Raw genomic sequence first — 21,988 nt, 5'->3', positions numbered from 1 at the left:
TGAAAATGCACCGCTGGAAAAAAAAATGCATATTAAACACACAAAAAGGCACTTTGCCATCAGCCGCGCTTCCCCCGCCGCTCCAGAATAACCACACTTTACATAATTCTCCCTCTCCACCTCCGAATTAATTTCACAAACAGGCAGAGGCAACCCTGTAACAATAGTGGAGGGGGGGGACGCAAGGATGGGGCTGCAGGGCTGCGTTCAACCTGGGGGGTGTGGGATAATGGGGCCCAGGGCTGGACCTGGGGGCGACTGAGGGGTCTGGGGGAGGGAAATAGGGGTTTGGGGGATGGAGGGGTTTGGGTAATGAGCATTGGGTGGATGTGCTCAGCTCTGGGGTGAGGGACAACTGCCATTCTCCACTGGGAACTGGGATGGGGGTCACTCGGGATAGGTATGTGGGGCAATGCTCACCCTGAGGGCCACGTGCTTCCTATGGAGGGCAAACCCTCATGCTGCTATCACTTGGAAGAGCCTGGCACCACTGTCAGGGCGCAATGACCCAGCTGACGGAGACCCCCAGCAGCCACCCCCCCCACGTCACTCTCCCACCCAAGGGACGCAACACCCACCCAGACTGACACCCCCAAACAATCCCCTAATTCCTAAGACCTCCTCAAGGACTTTGCTGCACCAGTCACGAGGGCACCCACTCACGCCCAGCTGGGAGTGAACGGCATTTTGGGGTCCCAGCAGCGGCGGCGGTGGCTTCAGCCATGTGGGCCTCGAGGGACGGGCGGAGGGGAGGGCGAGCAGCGGAGGTTGGCACTGCGCTGCTTTGCATTTTCAATGACAGACCCATGCCGGGTGCTCGGGAGAGTGGAAAAATCTTATTTGTCACCTGCTGGCGGTGCGCAGGGGCTCCCGCGCCGCGGCTAATCTCAGGGAAAATGAGGATGCCGGCGGGGTGGCCCGTGGGGCTGGCGGGGAGGGGGGGTCAAAGCTGGGGGCTGCAGGACCCCCAGTCCCACCAGGTTGGGCCAAACCAGGGTGCGTGGCACAGAGACACGGTCACCATCCTCAGTGTGTGGGCTGTGGGCACCTCAGAAGGGAGCACCCCATGCACGCCACCAGCCAATGCAACCCCCTTTCCCTCCAGCCCTGCTTTAGGAGCAGCCTATTGCTCTGCAGCACCAGCTCCACAGGTTGGCACTGCCCGTGGCACTTTTTGCTGGAGCATCCATCGCACTTTGCAGCGGGGATGGGTGCTGCCTGACCCCCAGGGTCTATCTACACGCAGTGCCCATCCTATGCTCACCGTACCCCATTTTCTGGAGCTGCCACCCCCCAGGGGTCGCCGCAGCGCTCTGCGGCCGGCTCAGATTTATCCATTCTTTTATATCCACACGCCTTTAATTTTTACGGCCCTGTTGGAGCAATACCCAGGGCTGTTAATAACATTGCCCCCCCCCATCCCTCCCATTCTCCCCTCTCCTCCCCCCTTTTTCCTGCATGATCCCACCAAGGTGCCAAGCGGGTCTGGGACCCACCATCCTCCCCTGGTGAGCAGCAGGGCTGGTCATCCCCTGCCCACACATGGGTCTGGGTGCCGGGTTCAGATGCTCCTGTGCCCTGCTGAGGCTGGTGATGCCCAGTTGGAGGCATCTGGTGGGGTGGTGGGGTTCGTGGAGCATGGTGTGTGGCCAAGGAAAGCGTCACTGTGTCACCGAGAGGTGGTGTGAGTGTGTACGAGTGTGTCCCACGGCTGAGCCACCAGTCCCCATGCCAAACGGTGTCCCCATGCCGCATGGCACAGCACCCACCCCAGCACCAGGAAGACCCAGTGCTCACCCCGAGCACCCATAACTGTGTGGGATGGGGGTACCATGGCACCCAGAAGGATGGCTGACTGGGGCTGGGGGTCTGCAGCTGCTGTTTGGGCCATGCAATGGATGGGCCATAAATCTCTCTGCTGTTCCCCCCCCCAGTGGCAGAGCAGCTCACGATATTTATGTTGGGGATTTATCTGCAATGCAGTTTAATATTCCCGGACATTCGTGTGTGTGTGTGAGTGTGTCTGAGTGAGCATACCCCCCTCCCTGTGCCACCCCCATGCCCACTCTCTCTCACCTGGAGCCTCCCAAGCAACATCTGTTGCCCATCCCATTGCATCGCTCCTGGAAGGACGGGACGGGCACCCCGAGGTGCTCAGGAACCGCATGGGGGGGGGAAGGGGGGTGTTCCGACAGTCGCGATGTGCCCAACGGCAGTGCCCACCCTTTGTGTCAGGCTGTCGGATGTGGCACCGGCTTCCAGCGGTGCCAGCCTTGGTGGCACTGCCAACCCTATGCCAGTCCCCCCGGGGTGGGGGTCCGGGCATCCCCCCGCCCTCCCCTTGCCCTGCCTCCCCGCCGCCGGGGATGAGGTAAGGCAGGCGGGTGGCACAGGGCTGCTCTATTTGCATAATAATCTCGTTAATGGAGCCTGGCCTGCGGGAGAGCCGGGCTGGAGACGCCACCCCCTCCCCGCCCCGCTGCCTCCCTCCCTCCGGCCCCGCAGCTCCGTTCAGCTCGGCACGGGGCGCGCAGCCGGACGGGCACCGCCGGACCGGCCCGACAGCAGCGCCGGGGCAGCCTGCAGACATCTCCCAGCACGGCGGTGAGCACCCCCGGGCACCCCCCGAGCATCCCGGGCAGCACCTCAAGAGCATCACCGGCATCATCCCCCGAGCACAGCCCAGAGCAGCCCCCGAGTGCCGCGGTGAGCAAGCGGGACGCACCCCCGAGCACCTCCGGACATCCCGGCGAGCATCTCCCGAGCAGCCCCGAGCACCTTCCCGCAGCCTACCGGTGAGCATCTCGCGAGCATCCCCTGAATATGCCGGGGAGCACTTCCCGAGCATCCCTCGAGCATCCCCCGAGCACCGCGGCGAGCACCTCCCGAGCATCCTAGGCATCATCCCCGGAGCATCCTGAGAAGCATTCCCTGGGCACTCCCGAGCATCCCCTGAGCAGCCCCCTAGCATTTGCTTGAGCATCCCTCCAGCATCTCGGGGACCATCCCAGGGACCATTCATTCCTTGCAGCCCTCCCAGCCCCGCCCCCCCCCCCCCATTCTGTGCTCACTGCTCACCCCACAAACTTTCCGGTGGCAGCAGCAGCTGCACAGCCTCTCCCCGGCACAGGGTTGTGATGCCCGGGCACAACTTCACCTAAGTTGCTGAGAGGGAGCAGAGGCAGTGGGGCTTTGGGGGTGCCGAGGGGGTCCTGCTGCAGCACTATGGTCCACACCCCCACCAAGCAGCTCTTTGTCTCCAGCATGTCCTGCCCACACCTGCAAATCTGGTGTCAGTATGCACTGAGCAACGACTAGGGTCTCCTTTTGAAGTCCTCCCCACCCTCTATCCCTCTTCTCCCCACGGGCAGAGCCCCCCCATCTCCAGAACAGACACCACGGGGCACTGGGAAGCGGAGATGGCTTGCTGGGGGTTGTGGGGGATGCGGGGACCCCTCCAGACAGGAGCTAACTTTGCACACACGCAGTGTGCTGCATGCAACACAATCGGGCACAACGCACTGCAACGCAGCGCACCGCGACCCACCCCAACCCAATGCAACACGGCACGACGCGACACGACGCAGTGCAAGGCAATGCAACCCAGTGTGCAATCACCCAACCCAACCCTGTGTAGTGCCCTCCTCCCCCAAAATCTCCCTGGAGCCCTTCTTCCCCTTCCGCCCCCTTGCCTGGAGGGGCTGGCAGCCCTGTAACCCTCTCACCCCATGGGGTGCAGTGTGATGCTGAGCTCCCCGGATCACTCTGCATTTGCACTTGGAGTGCTGTCTCCAGGTGGGGGGATGGAGCTGAGCCATGGGCTGGGTGCAGGTGGAATCTTGCCCTAAAATCAGATGAGGACAAAGGGGACAGCAGCAGGGTTGGGATGACACTGAGCTCCTGGCATTAGGGTCACCAATGCCATCAGTGTGTTGCAGTGCTGGGGACAATGACAAAGGAGGTGATGATGGCAAGAAACATCCCCCATCTTGCTCCTTCCTACTCCGCATCCTTTGCCTTTCCCAGGAGCATCTTACCTACCCGTGCGCCTTCAGCATGAACTGGAGTCCATGAGCCCCACTTGCAGCCCCCACCATGGAGAAGACCTACTCACTGACCGCCCACTATGACGAGTTCCAGGAGGTGAAGTACGTGAGCCGCTACCAGAGCGGCACGCTGCCCAATGGCTTTGCTCTCCAGTTGGGTGCTGGGACCAAGAAGCGCAGTGGTGGTGGGGGGCTGCCGCGCTGGAGCCGCAGGGAGATCTGCCTGCTCTCGGGGCTGGTGTTTGCTGCCGGGCTCTGTGTCATCTTGACGTGCATGCTGGTGCTCAAGTACCTGGCGGCTGAAGGGGACAGCTACTGCCTGGAGGGCTGCCAGGAGAAGAAGGCTTTCCTACGGGCTTCACGCTTCCTTAGTGCCAACATGGATGCCACCATCGACCCCTGCCAGGATTTCTATTCCTTCGCCTGCGGCGGGTGGCTGCGTCGGCACGGCATCCCCGAGGACAAACTGGTGTACGGCACCATTGGGGCCATTGCTGAGCAGAACGAGGCCAAGCTGCAGGCGCTGCTGAGCCGCCCCGTGCGCCGCCGTGCCCCCACGTCAGCAGAGAGGAAGGTGAAGGAGTTCTTCCGCTCGTGCCTCAACCGGGCTGAGATTGACCGCCTGGGGCCACGGCCCATGTTGGAGGTGATTGGGGAGTGTGGTGGATGGGACGCATCGCCAGGTAGTGGAGACCTCAACGAGCTGCTCTACAAGACGCAGGGTGTCTACAGTGCTGCCGTGCTCTTCTCGCTCACCGTCAGCCTGGATGACAGGAACACCTCCCGCTATGTCATCCGGGTGAGGACACCTTGCCACCCTCATCCCGGTGGCACTGCTGTGACAGGCTGCCCCACTTCTGCCACCCATATCCCTCACCCTACGGTGCGATCAGGGCTTGGGTGGGCTCTGTCCAAGTGGCCAAGCCTCAAGCGTCTTCAGTGGGCGCAGCTGGGACATGGCAGTGGCATGGTGGGGACATCACGGTGGGCATGATTTATGGCATGGTTGTGGGGCAAAGCAATGGAACAGTGGCCGGCGTGGGGGGACATGAGGGTGGACACCACAGGGGCATGGTGGGGATGATGATGGTATGTTGGCAATGGAGATGGCATGGTGGGGATGGAGATGGCATGGTGAGGATGGGGATGGCATGGTGAGGATGGGGATGGCACGGTGGGGACAAGGTGTTGGGCATGGCTGTGGTACCGGTGGGCATGAAGCCTCCCTGGTCCCCATGCCCGGTGGTTGAGGGATGTGAGAGTGTAGGTGTGTGCGTGACTGTGTGTGAGGCAGGGGACGGGAAGGAGAGCGGCTGTGCTGAAGGAGTGCGCGTGTACGCTAGAGGGAGCATGTGTCACAGGGAAAGGCTTTGGGTCTGTGTGATGGGGAAGGTGCAGGCTTGCGATGTGTTCGGTTGTGTAGCATTGCCCATCCCTGTGCTCCCCATGGGGCATCCCGCACAAAGGAGTGAAGTGACAATTCGGGGTGTCAGCAGTGCCCTGCCACCAGTGCAGCTCCCCACTCACCCTGGAGCTCTGCTCACCCCCTGCCCCCATCTCTCCACAGATCGACCAGGATGGGCTGACACTGCCTGAGCGTACCCTGTACCTGGGGCAGGATGAGGAGAGCGAGAAGGTGAGGAGTTGGGGACAAAGGGGGGCAGGGGACAGCGCGGGTGGCACACACGTCCCTTCCCTTGGCACAGATCCTGGCTGCCTACCGTGTCTTCATGGAGAGGCTGCTCACACTCCTGGGGGCTGAGCACGTGGAGCAAAAGGCGCAGGAAATCCTCCAGCTGGAGCAGCATCTTGCCAATGTGAGTGGGGGGACCGTCCTGGGTTTGGGGTGCCCCTGCCCTGCCCTTGAGGACTCCATCCCCTTGGACATCTGCACTCTAAGGCCTTGGAGACCTTCATGTCTGGTCCATGGGACTCCCAGGGACCCCAGCCTCATCACGTTGGGAACTCCCAATTCCACTCCAGGGGATCTCCATTCCCCATCCTTGAGAACCCACTGAAGGCTCTTAAGTACCCCGTACCCATATTTTAGGGAGCCTCAGTCCCAACCTTGAGGGACCACCATGCCCAGCCCTTGGGTACCCCAGCTCCTTGAAGGCCCTGTGCCCTTATCTTGGGGAACACAAATTCCAGCCTAGAGGGACCCTGTGTCCAGCCCTTGGGACTCTCAGTGGGGCAGCAAGCCATGGTGGATGTGGGTCCACAGCCCTTCTTGCCCCAGAGCTGTGCCTATCCCCATGCCAACTCCCCTGGATGGGAAGTGGGGAGGTGACAGTTGTACCCACCCCATGCAGATCACGGTGTCTGAGTACGACGATGTGCGAAGGGACGTCAGCAGCATGTACCATAAAGTCACTCTGGGCGAGTTGCAGCGCATCACTCCCATGGTGCGTTCCCCCCACCAGCACCCTGCTACCCACATATCCTGCCTGCCCTGTACCCCTGCTTGTCCCTGTCCCCTTGCTCCATCATTCTCCTTGCTGCCACTCCCATGTCCCCTGGTAAGAAGAGCTACGTGGTGCAATGCCCTTATGTCCCTAGAAATATTCTGCACTGCTCCCCCAAATCAATGCACTCTGGATGGTGATGAGTCAGTCCATCCTGCACTTCCCTGGGTGCTGGGTGCAGTGTCAGGACCAGACTTGGTCCCACGGGAAGGGGTGGTGAAGGCTGAAAGCCCAGTAACATGGTTGGGTCCCCACTCTGATGTGTCCCTTGCTGCCAGCTCAAGTGGAAGCGCTTGCTGGACCGCATCTTCCATGACAACTTCTCAGAGGATGAAGAGGTGGTGCTGCTGGCCACCGACTACATGCACAAGGTGTCTGACCTCATCCGTGTGACACCCAGCAGGTGAGGGGGTGATAAGGCACAATGGGGTGGGCACATGGGGAGCTGTGGATGGACCCTCAAAACCTTGGAGGAGGGCAGCATCGTGAGTCCCCACCAAGACCTCCCCATCATGGATGCCAACAAAGCCATCGCACTGCCAGACCTGCACCATGCCATGGACATTGCAGGAATGTTCACAGAGCCACCTCATTCCTGGGTGCCATGGGACATGGGTACTCCATGTTGGGATGTCTCCACTCCAGTACATGCCCAAAAGGCACCTGATCCCACCCCATTTCCCCAGGATCCTTCACAACTACATGCTGTGGCGCATTGTGGTGGTGTTGAGCGAGCACCTCTCCACCCCTTTCCGTGATGCCATCCATGAACTCTCCAAAGAGATGGAGGGCAATGAGAAGCAGCTGGAGCTGGGCAAGGTTTGCCTGAGCCAGGCCAACAAGCACTTTGGCATGGCCCTGGGTGCTCTCTTTGTCGAGGAGTACTTCTCCTCTGCCAGCAAGGCCAAGGTAGGTGCCCTCCTGTCCCCCTGCCAAGGTGCCACTCTGCAGGTGGGCGGTTGGAACATAGTCCCACCACTCGTGGTGACTCACTGTAGGTGCAGCAGCTGGTGGAGGACATCAAATACATCCTGGACCAGCGCCTGGATGAGCTGGATTGGATGGATGAGGAGACACGGAGAGCTGCCAGGGCCAAGGTGGCAGCCCCCAGCATGTTCCCCTGTCTTTGTTCCCATGAGGAGATGTGGGACAGGAGTCCTGACCCTGCCACCTGCTTTGCCCACAGCTCCAGTACATGATGGTGATGATTGGGTACCCCGACTTCTTGCTGAAGCCAGAGGCCATCGACAAGGAGTATGAGGCAAGGGGCACACAGGGACACACAGTGTGGGAGATGGACCCTACATCTGTCTAGTTAGAGGTGCAGGCAGACCAGCTTGGGAAGATACTACCTCAATATAAGCCACCTCCTGGTAGATCACAAGCTTCATCACTTGCATGACCACAGCCACATAGGCAGAGCCTTTCCCCACATTGCACCCCATTCTCGGCAGGGACTGGAGATGCCCCTACCCCTGATGACCCAGGGACTCCAGGGAGGTGATGGGGACACAGCAGCACTTGTACCTCATCCAGCACAACACCACAACTCTACATTTTCCATCCCCAAAGCTCCTAGGGGTGGGAGGACACCTTAGCTCTGCTCCCCACACCTCATGGGGCTGGACTTCGGGGCTGGAGTCCCCTCTGATATGGCCATGCCCCCTGCAGTTTGAGGTAGATGAGAAGACCTACTTCAAGAACATCCTCAACAGCATCGCCTTCAGCATCAGGCTCTCGGTGAAGAAGATCCGTCAGGAGGTGGACAAGTCTGTGTGGGTATCAGTCTACCTGGGAGGGGGGCCGTGGGGCACCCTAGCTGTGCGAGGGGGTGGCATTTCCCTGTCCCTCCATGACCCCACAGCTTCCATGTCTCATTGCAGGTGGCTCCTGCCCCCCCAGGCCCTCAATGCCTACTACCTGCCCAACAAGAACCAGATGGGTGAGGCATCGCCCAGCATTGGATGGGGGCACAATGTGGGGTCCCCTGTCACCAGGGGATGCTGTGGGGTAGGAAAGGGTTTTCCCCTCCCTGCAATGTTGTCCTCTGTCCCCAGTGTTCCCTGCCGGCATCCTGCAACCGACCCTCTATGATCCTGAGTTCCCACAGTGAGTGTGAGGCTGGGGAGGGGGCCAGGGCAGGGCTCTGGGTGGGGAAAGCTCCTGAGGTGACCACTGCTCCCCTTGGCAGGTCGCTGAACTACGGGGGGATCGGCACTATCATCGGGCATGAGCTGACGCATGGCTACGATGACTGGGGTGAGAGACCCCCACCCTGCTGGGGTGGGAGACGGGGTCCTGGGGCCACCCAGCTCCCTCGGCATGACCAGTAGTGGTGCCTGCAGGGGGACAGTACGACCGACATGGGAACCTGGTGCATTGGTGGACAGAGACGTCCTACAGCAAGTTCCTAAAGAAGGCGCAGTGCATTGTCAACCTCTACGACAACTTCACTGTCTACAACCAACGGGTGAGACCTCACCACAGTGATGCCCAGGCACCCCACCACTCAGCACACCTCAGCTGGGAACACCCTCAGAGCCCTGAGGGGGAAACTGAGGCACTGCCTTCATGCCACCATGGGGACGGGGGACATCTCGGCTCAACCCATGTCGCTCCTCTCTTGACAGGTGAATGGCAAACACACACTGGGGGAGAACATCGCTGACATGGGGGGGCTCAAGCTCGCCTACTACGTGAGTGTCCCCCACCCTGGGTTGTCACAGCCCTGGCAGGGCCATGGCAGTCCTGCTTGCTGGGGGTTCTGTGGCAGAGTTTGGTACTTCTTGTTCTCCAGGCTTACCAGAAGTGGGTGCGGGAGCATGGCCCCGAGCACCCCCTGCACCACCTGAAGTACACCCATGACCAGCTGTTCTTCATCGCCTTTGCCCAGGTGAGGTGGTATCTGTGGCTATGAGCAGCTCCTGGGCTCTGCAGGTACCCCCACTATCCACCAGACCACCTCGTGCAGCCTGCATGCTCTTGGGGACCCTACAATAACAACCACATTCCTCCATCTCTGCCAGAGACCCCTCACTATAACAACTTCACATGAACCTGGAGGACCCCACAGTTGCATATCCCACAGCCCCAAGAGAGCCTACAATAACAAACAAGCATGACCCTACAACAACAAACATTCCCCAATGCTCCCGATCCATCTGAACCACGTTTGTAGGCTCCCGGGAGACCTTACAGTAACAAACACAGCACTGTTGTCCTCATCCCCCAGCAGCCAGGAGGGCCAATCCCAGTGGGTGCCAGGCCCTTGGGGGTCCCAATAGGTGTCAGAATCTGGGATCTCCTGCCTGTCTCACCCATGGGACCTTGTTTCCCCAGAACTGGTGCATCAAGAGGCGATCCCAGTCCATCTACCTTCAGGTGCTGACAGACAAGCATGCCCCGGAGCACTACAGGTAGAAATGGGCATGGATGGGGTGTGTTGCCTTTGGGGTGGGCAGGGGCGGGAGGCAGGGTCTTTGGGACAGCTCTGAGCTTCTCCCTCTGCCCGCAGGGTCCTGGGCAGCGTCTCACAGTTTGAGGAGTTTGGCCGGGTTTTCCACTGCCCCAAGAACTCGCCCATGAACCCGGTGCACAAGTGCTCGGTGTGGTGAGATCGCTGTCCCCGCAGGCTGGTACACCAGTACCCATCCCTGCACCAGTGCCCCCCTCTGCCCGCTCCCCTCCTGCTCTACAGGCAAAGGGTGCACCCCAAAATAGGCAATCACTTGGGGTGGGGGGTGGCAAGGCAGAGGGGACACATTGGGGTTAGGAGCTCCCTTCTAGTGGGACCCTCTTGTCCACACTACCCCAAACCTTCCCACATCCAGCTGCTCAGGGCAGGGAGGGGACCTGGAGGCACTTTGTGTACCAAGAGTACTAATCCCTGTGCCAGCCCCATCCTGTTCTCATTAGTCACTGGAGGCTGGGATGATGCCAGCCTGCCTGGGAGTGCACACAGACATGTGCTGTATTTTTTGCTGCTCTTTCTGGTCAATAAAGCACTGGATATGCCAGATGTGTCAGGGTATAGTATGGGGACTGATGGCAGCAGGCAGCACAGTGCTGGGGAGACTCATGGGGCAGAAGCATCCTTCCCACGCCACACACCAAGTGCCACATGTGCCAGCATCACACCAAGGTTTATTGAACAGCGAGCACCCTGTGTAGGCAGTGAGGACCAGTCCATGCCCAGGATTTGGAGCACCACATTCAAAGCAGGGATGCTCCAAAGAGCCGCTGTCTATGGGTGCACACTGTGGGACGGGGATGGAAGCTGTGGGGTCAGTGGAAGAGGGATAAGAGCAAAGCAGGCAGGAGCAGGGCCAGTGGGGTGAGGTGGGTTGAGGGTGCAGCACTGTTGCGCTGGCGGCAGTTTTCATAGGGCTCGAGGCAGGCGGCGTAGGCCATGGCGTGGGCGATGTAGTTCTGCTCCTGCACCCCGTGGAAGAGGTAGGCCATGGGGCCTTTGGCCAGGATGGCCACGTCCTCACCCCCATGGGTCTCCGAGTTGAGGGGGACGGCCGCCTGCTGCGTGTAATTGAATTCCCCTTGGTGCGAGAGAAGCTTGTGAGTGAGGAGGTGGCCCCCAGCCCCGTCCCACCACCACGCTGTTGCCCTGTGCCCTCACCGGCAGTGCTGCTGCTCACATTGGGCCGGGTGGCACCTGGGTAGCCCGGCCCATTCCCATAGAGGATGGAGGTGTAGGTCTTGTTGTCGACGGCTTTTTGAGGGGCCAGGCCTGGGGAGGAGATAATGGGGGGAGATCAGCCAGGAAGACCCACACCACAACCCGAGAGAGGGGCAGCACCCAGCATGGGGCCATTCCCTGCTCTGAGCCGTACCCAAGATGGAGGTGCCGCGCAGGATGTAGCCGCCAAAGGAGAAGACGTGAGAATGGTCAGCAGTGACCACGGTCAGCGTGTCCGCCTCGTCCAGCAGCTCTCCTGCCCGCTCAATGGCCGTGTCAAACTCCACCGCCTCCGTCAGTGCCCGCTGTGCCATGCCCTCGTGGTGGCCGTGGTCGATCCTCCCACCTGCAGGTGGTGGCCACGGTGGGTTGGGAACCACCGCCCTGACCTGTAATGCAGAGCCCACCGCCCCCCTCTCGCCCACCCTTGGGACCTCAGCCCTGAATTACCTTCCACAAAGAGGTAGAAGCCTTTGGGGTTCCTGCTCAGGATGGTGATTGCTGCCTCTGTCATCTCAGTGAGAGAGGGATCCAGGGTGGCATTGTGCACCATTTCGTACTTCATGTCCATGGGCTCGAAGAGACCTGGCGGGGGGACACAGTGAGCACAGCCTCAGTGCCTGCAGGCATCCCAGCAGTACCACCACATCCTGGTGTGTGGGGCGTTTGTTACCCATCAGATAAGTCACGCTGGGGTCTGCGGCGGCAGCCAGCATCTCTGTCCTGTTCCAGACATAGCGGGCACCCTGTGGGTAGATCGCCATGGGATCAGTGATGCCCGGCCCCATGCACAAGGGGAGGTGGGCAGAGGGCTGTCCCCTCCTTGTCACCTACCTGCCGTTCTGACAGCCACTTTTCGATGAGGTTCTGCCCATCATTCCGTATCCCATTCTCGGAGCTGTATTCAGGATACTCAGGGTCTGGTGTCCCTGCAGGGGTCATGTATACCCGACCGCCTCCCATGATCACCTGGAGGGGATGAGATGGGCACAGACTGTGTGGATGTCTGGGTCAGCAGGGGCTGCCCCCCATAGGCAGGCACTCACATTGATGTCCACGTTGTGCACCAGCTGCCAGGCGATGTCCTTGCAGCCCTGTGCTATGGCCTCAGCTGGCATGCTGGAGTCCGCGTACCAGTTGCGATCCACCACGTGCGCGTAGGTCCCCGAGGGCGATGCGTGCTGCACCCGCGAGGTCGTCACGATGCCCACTGCCTTCCCTGCCCCATCACACCCCACCATGGTGGGCAGCCCCAGTGGTGTGAAGCCCCATATCCCCACCACCCCATGCCCCGCACAGTACCAGCATTACGGGCTCGCTCCAGCACCGAGATCACCTCGTTGCCCTTCGTGGTGTTGCATTGGCCGTAGCGTGCGGCCGCGCTCAGCCCCACTGTCTTGTAGTTGCCCTTCACCCCACACAGGTAGGCAGTGGCTGTGCCCGCGCTGTCAGGGACCGCCCGGTCCACAGTGTATGTCTGCCGAGGACATGTGCAGGGCACGCTGGCACCCCTTGCCATATGTCTGCACCCACAGCCCCGTGGCCCGCAGCGTGGCTCCAAGCACAGCACTGGGAGGAATTACCTTGGAGAGAGCCACATAGGGGAAAGAATCCAGAGCAAGGGGGGTCTCGGGTCCCAGGTTTCCCTTCAACTGCCCCTTTAGGATCCGGGTGGCTGTGATGCTGGGGACCCCGAATCCTGGACGAGGAGAGAGGGTTCAGGTCACCCCCAACCTGGGTGCCCTCTCCATTCCCATTTTGCGGTGTGCTGGCACCAGTGGGACTCACCATCTCCGAGGAAGATGATGAGGTTTTTGGCTTCTGTCATCCTGGGCTCGATCTTGAGGGTGGCATCGAGGGCAGCGGCTGCCTGCCTGTTCCAGAAAGATGGATCCTCCTCCTCCACTGGGAAGGGGCATTGCCCACATCAGCTCACGGCACCCACTCCCCCTGGACACCCAGTGGTGGGGCATCCCCCACACTGAGGACCTCGCTGGGCTCCCACTCATGGGATAACCCTGCTGGGGGGTACAGACGAACCCACAGGATTGGGATGAGCGGAAGACACAGAGGTGTGCACCCTGACTGGAAGGGGGTGTGCAGCAAGAAAGGATGCAGTGGGAGAAACCAGCTGCATGGAGGATAGGGACAAATGCATGGAGGTAAAGGAGCTATAGGCACATAGCACTCCCCCTCCCGGCCCAAACAAAAGCAGGACCCCAGTCCCACAGAGCAATACCACCCCAATGTCCCCAAAAAGCAGACACGAAGCCCCATTCCAGTGCTGGGTACCCCTACTCCCTGCTGAGCCGTGCCCTATGAGCAGCCAGGCTGGCACCACGCTGGCACCAGGGGTGTCTGTCCCCATCCCCATCCCTGTTTCTACCTGGGATGATGGCAGCGCCGAGCTCTGCCCAGAGGCCGAGGCAGAGGGTGAGGGCTACCAGCAGCCGCATGATGGGACTGGAGCCACTGTCACCGGCTCCAGCTGTGCCTGACTCTTTTGCAGAGTTCGGGGGGGGGACTTTGGACCAGGATCTGCCCTTTAGGGGTTTGGCATTTCACAGATTGCTTGGTGTCCTGCCGGGCCATGGGCGCAAAGGCCATGGGGCTGGGCTGCTGGCATCTCATTGCCACCTTATTGCTGGGTGCTGCGGGGGGGGGGGGGGGGGGGGGGGGGGGGTGAGGGGTGGGAACACGGGGTGCAGAAGGAGGGACTTGGGGTGCTCCTGGTGGCTCCACCCAGCAATTCCTGGAGTGATAAAGGCAGCACTGATGGGAACTAAATATCAGGACTAGCCCTTGTACCAGGCTGTGCACAGCACCTCAAAGCTGTACAAACTCCCCTGTGTTGTGGGCTCCCAGTACCCCAGGAATGGAGCTGTGGGGATATGGCCACCCCTCACCCTTGTCTCTTCTCCTGCTTCACCCCCAGTGCAGGTCCCTGCTAGGAGTCACAACCTGGGGAAACTGAGGCGCAACTACAGCTACAAACCCTCTCATGGAGCATGAAGCCAAACATCCCATGTTTTATTGCATCCTGTGATCCTGCCCACAACAGAGGGCTAGAGGAGGGCTTGGTAGGGTCTCTCAGCCCACCACCATGAAGGCAGCCATGCAGAGGGCCAGGAGAGCGAGTGGGGGCCGTGGGGAGTGCTGGGTGCTGCCAGAGGCCCTACGGTGTCCACCACAGCGGGGTCTGGCATCATAAGGCTTGAGGCACGCGGCATAAGCAATGGCATGGGCAACATAGTGCTGCTCCTGCACCCCATGGAAGAGGTGGGCCATGGGGCCCTGGGCCAGCACCACCACATCCTCCCCACTGTGGGTCTCCAAGTCAAGGGGGACGGCCGCCTGCTGCCTGTAGTCCTTGTCCTCTGTGGAGAGAGCAGGAGAAATGGTGCCGGGGGCAGCTCCTCTGCCCTTTGCATGAAGCAGCTCCCACCACCCTGGTGCTGGGGCAGTTTCTGCCCAAGTGAACCCCAGAAAGGCACCAGGCCCCCACCCCATCCCTTCTCTTGTAGTAGAATCCTACCCACAGCTGGGAGGCTGGCTGCTGGGCGGCCCCCATCACGGATGCTGTATCCCGGACCATTGCCGTAGAGGATGCTGGTGTAGGCTCGCTTGTCCTTCGCTTTCTTAGGGGCCAGCCCTGGCATGGGGAAGTGCACCGTCACCCCCTGCACCAGCCAGCAGCCTCCCCGGTGCTCCCGTGGCCTCCCATGGGAGGCACAGCACAGGGTGGGAGCAGGGATGCTCATCCCTCCCCGGGTCCCACCGAAGATGGAGGCTCCTCGCAGTGTGTTGCCCCCGAAGGTGAAGACATGTGAGTGGTCGGCCGTCACCACGGTCAGAGTGTCAGAGGGCTCCGTCAGCTCTCCTGCCCGCGCCACTGCCCGGTCCAGCATGACGGCCTCCATCAGCGCCTGCTTGGCCCGGCCGCTGTGGTGCCCGTGGTCGATCCTTCCACCTGCACAGGGAATGGGGCCATCACCGCCTTGTTCCCACCTGGCTGCCAGGACCCATGTCCCAGCCCGGGGCCCTGCACTCATCTTCCACAAAGAGGAAGAAGCCGTTGGGGTTCCTGCGCAGGATGCGGATGGCTTTCTCCGTCATTTCCACGATGGAGGGGTCTGTGGTGGCGTTGCGGTTCAGCTCATACCTCATGTCCTTGGGCTCAAAGAGGCCTGCGGGAACGGGGCCGGGGCTGCTACGTGCCACCCAGAGTGGGGTGGCATTGCTGACATGAAGCCAGCGACGCTCTTACCCATGAGGTGGCTCACAGAGGTGTCATCAACCGCATCCAGGCCCTTCTTGTCCCAGACGTAGCGCGCACCCTGGCAGTGAGGGCACAGTGGTGGCAGTGGCACACACGCCGTGCCCAGCGCTGCATCCCCTCTGCGCTACCTCCCTGGTGCTGAGCCATTCGGCCACCAGGTCCCGTCCGTCCCTCCTGGTGCCGTTCTGCGCCGGGTCCTCCGGGTACTCAGGGTCCGGGGTCCACCTGGGGGACATGTAGGTCCTCCCGCCGCCCAGGATCACCTGCAGGGAGCGGGAGGAGGGCTGCCACCGGCACAGGGACACAGCACCCAGGGATGCAGCCACCCACGAGTCCCCGGCTCACGTTGATGTCAGTGTTGTGCACCAGCTGGTGGGCGATGTCCTTGCAGCCATCCCGCAGGGTCTCCCGAGGCATGTTGGCATCGGCGTACCAGCTACGGCTGGCCGAGTGCGCATAGGCAGCAGCAGGGGACGCGTGTTGCACCCGCGTGGTGGTCACGATGCCCACTGACTTACCTGCAGCACGGCACAGGGTCTGTGGGGAGCCCACCTGTGCTATGCTGGGCTCTCCAACGAGTGTACCCACCCCATACCTGCCAGCCGGGCCCGGTGCAGGACGGAGTCCACTTCATTGCCAAATGCCGTGCGGCATTTGCCATAGACGGCCGCCCCACTCAGCCCCACTGTCTTGGAGTTGGCCTTCACCCCACACAGGTAGGCTGTGCCTGTGCCGGCGCTGTCAGGCACCTGCCGGTCGATGGTGTAGGTCTGCGGACGAGCAGAGGTCAACGGGGCTGGGGGCAGCACGGTGACCCCCCCCCCAGCACTGCCCTGCTCACCTTGGCCAGGGCCACGTGGGGAAACGTCTCCATGGCCAAGATGCTCTCTTCACCCGAACCACCGGCCAGCTGCCCCTTGTAGATCCGGGCTGCTGACACCGTGGGCAGCCCCATGCCTGCGGTGAGGGGTGACAAAGCGCTGTGACTGGAGACGGTCCTGCCCTCCCTTTCCAGGGCCATGCTACCGGGGAAGAGGGGCCCACCAGCTGCTGGAGGGCAGCTTTGTCCCCAGGGTGCTGAAGGCGGTGACATGGGAAATGGCAGCACCCGTGGAGCACTCACCATCACCCACGAAGAGGATGATGTTTTTGGCTCGCTGCGCTGCTGGCTGCAAGGCGAGGGCTGCTTCCAGCCTCCTCCTGGCCCCCTCATTCCAGTAGTGTGGGGTCTTCTCGGCGTCTGGATGTGCGAGCAGAGCTGGGAATGTGCAGGGCCCCAGAGCAGCCTCAGAGCTCCCACCCCACCGTGTCCCGCATTGAGCTCTCACCTGAGGTCGCAGTGGCAGTGAGCGGGGTGAGGAAAACAAGGAGGAAGCAGATCCTGGCACGGAGCAGCCGTCCCATGCTGCCCAGCCCACGTTCCTTCCTGATGGCCGCCGGTGTGCAGGGCTGGGGGATACACAGCCCTTTATGCCCTGCCCTGTCCTGCCGGAGGGCTGAGCCCCTGCTGCGGGTGAGACGATGGTCTGATAACATTCAGGGACATCTTGTGGCCCTGCCCTCCCGGTGTCCCCAGCCCTCCCCGGGGCCATCCCTTCCCCCCAAGGTGAGGGAGGGCCTCCAGCCCATTCCTGGGGTGTGAGGTTGCCCTGAGGCACTCAGTGTCTCCGAGGCTGTACGGGTACCTGGGGGTCCGCAGCTCCACACTTGCAGAGACCCTGGGGACAGGTGGGGAGTGTGTAGATCAAAGGGCTACTTTTGCAGATATGCTGGGCTGGGCTGGATTGAGCTTGTTTCCCCAGTGAAACAACACAAGAAGAGTACGCTGGAATGAGGGGTAGGGGAGGACAGCTTGCTGCTGTGTCGGTGTCCTCAGGTTCCCTCTTCCAAGAGATAGGGCGATACAGGGCCTTCTGTGTCCATGAGGCAGGAGAGAGATGGAAACCCACAGAGGAACGGGCTGCTGCGTCCAGAGTCAGGGAGAAGTGACATCCCACTTGAGTGGAGGGCAGGGCCATGGCACATGGATGCAGCAGGAAGGATGCCACCAGCCCATCCCCTGGGGACTGCAGGGGACTGCAACATCTCCCAGCTCTTGGGGTGCCTGCAGTACCCAGCTCTGACCCATCCCAAGGCCCAATCCCTGGTGCTGAGCCAGGCAGCCCAGGCTCAGCCAGGTCCCTGCTGCTGTGCACAGCAGTTGTGTCCATGCCAGGGCCACAGCTGTCACCACCACCAACGCAGAGCACAACAGTGCTCACTCTCCCTGCATGCCAGCACAATGGAGCCATTCCCTCTTGCCAGAAGCCTATCCCAGCCCCACAGAGGTGATGGCACAGATGCTGCCAGTGCACCGTAGGGACAGTGGAGTAGACAGATGAAACACCCTGTGAAGGACTGAAGCTGGACGCTTCTCTCCACATAGAAGGGAGAAGTGAGGACACGGCCCATGCTCCTTGGTGTTGGGTGGGAGCAGAGCCAGGGACAGTCCTGTCTGTGGGGTTAGGCTGGAGGCCAGGCTGGGGCAGACACCCGGTGCTGGTGAGTGGTGGCTCAGACTGGGGGATTAGCGGAAGCAGCACAGGTTGGGAGCACGTGCATCCCCCTGACCCCCGCCTTCCACTGAGCAAACAGAAAGGCTGGGATTGCACAAGGCCCTGGGAGGCAGAGAGCAGCCTGGGAGATGAGTTATGGTCGGATTCCTGCCCGGGCAACAAGGCAAAATGAAACCTGCGCGCAGTCCCCACCATGGCTGCTGACCTGGCTTTATTTCAAGTCACGTGGCCCAGCCGGGAGCCCTCCTGAGTGTCCTGGTCAGCCCACCCAGTCTAAAACAGCCCCTCCGTTCTCAGGGACATCGGTCCCCATGTAGCCCCCACCACAGGCACCCCCAGTGGCAACAGATGGGCACCCACTGCCTCAGAAAGGAAAAACAAAGAACCCAAACCATAAAGCTAAAAATATCTGCCAGTAGAAATGGCCCATCTGGGGCAACCCCGATCCCTGGGTTAAAATCCAAAGCAGAAAAAAAAAAAAAAATGATATCAGTTCTAAAATTCAAATCCCCAAACTCCTGACGGGTCCCCTGTGTCCCCGTGGGTGCCGGCGCGGCGCTGGTGACCAAGTGTTGGAGCTGCAGCTGGGCGCGCTCACTTCTGGGCGCTGGGCCTCTTGAGCAGAGCGCTGTACTTCAGGGGGACGCCGTCCGACCTCAGCACCACCTCCACCAGCGTGAAAATGGTGATCTCCTGCAGCAAGGACACAGAGGGCAGAGGGGACTTTTAGCAGGTTGCCATCGCAGCGGGGTTTGGGTTGGGTTGCGTTTTCTCATAATGAGGGAATGACCGCCGGTGCCCGCACGGCGAAAGGAGAACTGGGAAGGGATTGGGTAAGGGAGACGTGAGGGAATAAAGACTGCAGAAAATCAATGCCTGCTGCTCAGGAATGCACGCTGCCTGCCGGCCCCCACATCAATCACTTCGTGCAACGGTGCAGTTTAGGGACATAAATCATCCATCAGCTCTGCACCCAACACAGGGCAACTAGATGGCTGGGACAGCCGGCATGGACACACGCGGTGCTGGGAATCGTGCCCTGCTGTGTGCCCTCAGCCCCTTCTCGCTGTCCCCAAGGTGTGGCAGGGCCATCCTTCTGGGCTTTTAGGGAGCAGGAGCAGGCAGAAAGCCACTTGGGATAACCCAGTCCAACCCTCCCTGCTCCTCCCGCACCTGCTGCTCCAGATTCATCACTTTGAGCAGGAAAATCTCATTGAGATTTAAATGCATCAAAGCACTCGGTGAGGAGCAAAGCAGAGGGAAGCCGTTCTGCAGCTATCCTCTGCTCAGCTTTGTACTCCTGGCTTGGGGATGTGCTCAAGGAAAGCTCAGAGCTGCTCCCAGGGGGAGGGCTCTGGTGTTTTTTTAGGAGGTGTGGAGGAGTTTCCTCCATTGCCGAGTGTTTGCTTAACCAAAACGGGCTCTGCTCACGCTGGGGGCTTCGTTTTTCAATGCAGGTCCCTGCTAGGGTGTAAGTGATACCCACTCCTGTAGGGAAGGAGGAACTGAGGCCACTTCGGGACGCACGCAGGGGCTTCTGTGAGCCAAGTGCAGCTCAAGAGGAGAGAGCCTGCAGCAGCCCCGGGGAGCTCTGCTCTGACCCTCCTGAGCTGAGCAACATTCCCCTGGGCAGGAAGGGATCTTCCAGGTCAGCTCTATCAGGACTGATACTCTCCCAGAACAGAGCTCTCAGTGAGAGCACAGGGTTGAATTGAGCCCTCCCATCCCCGCCCAGGCACCAGGCAGGGATCACAGCAATCAACACAGCTGTGATTTTACAGCCACGCCAGATAAACGTTGGCAGAGAGGCACCACTTAATCAAGCCAGACAAATGCGATTGCTACCTCTGATTGAGTTACCAAGTTAATAGATGACAGGGACACAAGAGAGAGATTTCTAGATGCTGCTAAACCATTTGACAGTGCATCTCAGGAAGTCTGATTTAAAGAAAAAATCCTCCTAATCGGGTCTCAGCCCTGCCACATGGGTGGAAACCTGATGTAAGGGCCGTGTCAGCAAGAGGGGCAAGAAATACCAGAATGGGGGGAAGGGGCTAAGCAGGAGCTGCCTTAGGCCTGATCTTAGTTAACATCTTAATTGATGATCTGGAAGAAGGAAGTAAACAGCGAGTTAATTAAATTCTGGAGGAAACTGGATTGGGAGGCAGTGCACATAGCGGGCAGGGCAGAGTCTGAAGGCGGTGGTGGGGTCAGGCGTGGGGGCAGTGATGGGATGGAGTAGGGCTGGGTGCTGGGAGGGGAGGTGGAGGCTGGGGTCGGGCACCCTGAAGGGGGGTCAGAGAGGGACAGTGGGATTTGACCGCCAGCAAGGCATCGTGCCTCCCAGATCCATCTCTGTGTAGATCACGGGAGGGATCCATGGGGTTATGAGCCCATCCTGTGCTGTGGGGTCTTACCTGGGACACAGATTCCTGCTCCGGTCTCTCCGGCTCCCACATGAGCGTCAGCTCTGGCTTCCTCCCCACCTTCTGGAAGTGGAAGCCCAGCAAGGGCAGTGCCTGCAGGCAGGGAGATGTTGGGAGCAGCCTGAGGTCTCTGGCACCCCCAGCCCCGCTCCCCGCTTTGACTGCGGATGGCGATGACACTGCTCTTGCGTAGAGCCCTCTGCAGCTCTGTAGCAACCAGGATGCAGCAGCCCATGTGTCTGAGCTGAGCAAGTAAATCAGGGGCGGCTGCTAGACACAAGCAGCCCATAGATCACGCTATATGTCCTGCTTAAAGATGTCACTGCCAGCCACATAACCAGGTTATTACGAGAAGCTGCTGTCACTAACCGTAGGTGCTGGCCTACAGCAGTGCTGTCACAGCCCCAGATATACCACGTGATCAAATGAAATGGAAGCCAGCTTCTTTCCCTTTCCTTGCTTCAGCCCCATGTTGATCTCCACCCCCACAAATCTGCCTTCATACCCTTTTAAGGAGACAAATTACCCACAACATGCAGTGGGGAGAGTTGGTCCTCAGGGACCGGGCTGCTCCGGGACCCCAAACCCCTCCAGAGGAACACCCAGGCTGTGCTCAGTGGGGTGAGGCAGTGAGCACACTGGCAGTGCTGGGGGCACTTACATTGCAGTAGATTCGCTTCTGGACTCCAAACTTCAGCACCAGGACGTCAAAGGCCTCGTTCAGGACACCCATCACCATGGCCTCAGACTCCAGAGGACCACACTCCTGTTAGGAGACAATGCTCTCAGACACACGGTCTGATTTTTGAGTCGTCCTGGGCAGAGCCAGGAGTTGGACTCTATGATCCTTATGGGGTCCCTTCCAACTTGGAATATTCTATCATTTAATGATTCTACGCCAGCATGCCCAAGGGGAGCCCTGTCTCACTGTGCTGGTGACTACAGGTCCTGAAGCTCAGGGACGGTCCCCGTGTGTCCCCTCTCTACCTCAGACTGAGCACTCATGGGGAAATCCAAGAGAGCCCTCAGGAGAAGACACCATTGCTCCTACCCTGACAAAGACGGCAAAGAAGAGGTCGGTGCTGAGCTCCTGCACCCTCTTGGAAGCCATCTTCCTGTCATTGCAGTGCTCTGCCTGTCGCTGGATGGCCTCCTTCTCCATCTTGATGGGAGAGCTGATACCTAGGAAGGAGATGAGTGACGACAGGTTCACACTCTCTCTTGCTCCAGTGGTACCCCACAGCAGCCCGATGCCCAGCTCCCCCCGTGCGCACTGAGGACATCCACGTGCCAAGGAGCTGCCTGGTGGGATGCAGACCCCAAGCACTCAAGGCAGGAACCCAGAAGCCCCACCTGCATGGGACTCACGGCACCCACCGAGCGATGCGGAGAGCAGCCGGTGCACAACGACGTCTGCGTAGCGGCGGATGGGTGAAGTGAAGTGCGTGTAGAAGGGCACATTGAGGGCGTAGTGGCGGAAGAGGGTCTCGTCCTTCAGGACGCCGGTGCAGAAGTACAGAGCCATCT

The 21,988-nt window shown here is 60.4% G+C and overlaps 4 protein-coding genes across 10 annotated transcripts in view; 1 reads left to right on the top strand and 3 right to left on the bottom strand.

Moving 5' to 3' along the window:
- The first annotated feature begins 2,487 nt into the window (after positions 1-2,487).
- On the top strand, positions 2,488-10,522 carry ECEL1 (endothelin converting enzyme like 1). The gene is made up of 18 exons (XM_422744.8): positions 2,488-2,795; positions 4,027-4,845; positions 5,614-5,682; positions 5,753-5,863; positions 6,359-6,451; positions 6,790-6,914; positions 7,198-7,420; positions 7,510-7,608; positions 7,698-7,772; positions 8,183-8,286; positions 8,395-8,453; positions 8,569-8,620; positions 8,703-8,770; positions 8,857-8,981; positions 9,142-9,207; positions 9,309-9,404; positions 9,851-9,927; positions 10,026-10,522. Exons 2-18 carry the CDS (start codon positions 4,096-4,098, stop codon positions 10,123-10,125), a joined length of 2,292 nt encoding a protein of 763 aa, XP_422744.4. The 5' UTR covers positions 2,488-2,795; positions 4,027-4,095; the 3' UTR covers positions 10,126-10,522.
- A 112-nt stretch (positions 10,523-10,634) lies between these two features.
- On the bottom strand, positions 10,635-13,697 carry ALPI (alkaline phosphatase, intestinal). The gene is made up of 11 exons (XM_003641761.6): positions 13,588-13,697; positions 12,990-13,106; positions 12,785-12,900; positions 12,504-12,678; positions 12,248-12,420; positions 12,036-12,170; positions 11,875-11,947; positions 11,652-11,786; positions 11,356-11,547; positions 11,142-11,252; positions 10,635-11,061 (listed from the first exon to the last, which is right to left on the bottom strand). Exons 1-11 carry the CDS (start codon positions 13,655-13,657, stop codon positions 10,796-10,798), a joined length of 1,563 nt encoding a protein of 520 aa, XP_003641809.2. The 5' UTR covers positions 13,658-13,697; the 3' UTR covers positions 10,635-10,795.
- A 503-nt stretch (positions 13,698-14,200) lies between these two features.
- Positions 14,201-17,219, bottom strand: ALPPL (alkaline phosphatase, placental like). Of its 3 annotated transcripts, none has more exons than XM_040705682.2 (11): positions 16,809-16,923; positions 16,604-16,720; positions 16,322-16,437; positions 16,076-16,250; positions 15,826-15,998; positions 15,609-15,743; positions 15,469-15,538; positions 15,254-15,388; positions 14,980-15,171; positions 14,737-14,853; positions 14,201-14,578 (listed from the first exon to the last, which is right to left on the bottom strand). In XM_040705682.2, the coding sequence occupies exons 1-11, from the start codon at positions 16,882-16,884 to the stop codon at positions 14,292-14,294; spliced, it is 1,593 nt and encodes a 530-aa protein (XP_040561616.2). In that variant the 5' UTR covers positions 16,885-16,923; the 3' UTR covers positions 14,201-14,291. The 3 variants fall into 3 exon arrangements, with proteins under 3 accessions (XP_040561616.2, XP_040561614.2, XP_046754783.1); XM_040705680.2 differs by having other exon boundaries at positions 14,741-14,853; XM_046898827.1 differs by having other exon boundaries at positions 14,741-14,853; positions 16,604-17,219.
- A 1,010-nt stretch (positions 17,220-18,229) lies between these two features.
- The window catches only part of DIS3L2 (DIS3 like 3'-5' exoribonuclease 2), a 163,924-nt gene continuing 160,165 nt past the window's right edge, over positions 18,230-21,988 (bottom strand). For all 5 annotated transcript variants that reach the window (XM_046898826.1, XM_015291462.4, XM_025153427.3 and 2 more), the window contains 5 exons: positions 21,839-21,986; positions 21,513-21,643; positions 21,123-21,227; positions 20,453-20,554; positions 18,230-18,728 (listed from right to left, as the gene is read on the bottom strand). In XM_046898826.1, the coding sequence (XP_046754782.1) occupies positions 18,630-18,728; positions 20,453-20,554; positions 21,123-21,227; positions 21,513-21,643; positions 21,839-21,986 (585 nt within the window). In that variant the 3' untranslated portion in view covers positions 18,230-18,629. The remainder of the gene's footprint in view (positions 18,729-20,452; positions 20,555-21,122; positions 21,228-21,512; positions 21,644-21,838; positions 21,987-21,988) is intronic.

This window comes from Gallus gallus, chromosome 9 (assembly GCF_016699485.2).
Source record: "Gallus gallus isolate bGalGal1 chromosome 9, bGalGal1.mat.broiler.GRCg7b, whole genome shotgun sequence".
NCBI classification, from domain to species: Eukaryota; Metazoa; Chordata; class Aves; order Galliformes; family Phasianidae; genus Gallus; species Gallus gallus.
This window is presented reverse-complemented; position numbering and strand designations above follow the sequence as displayed.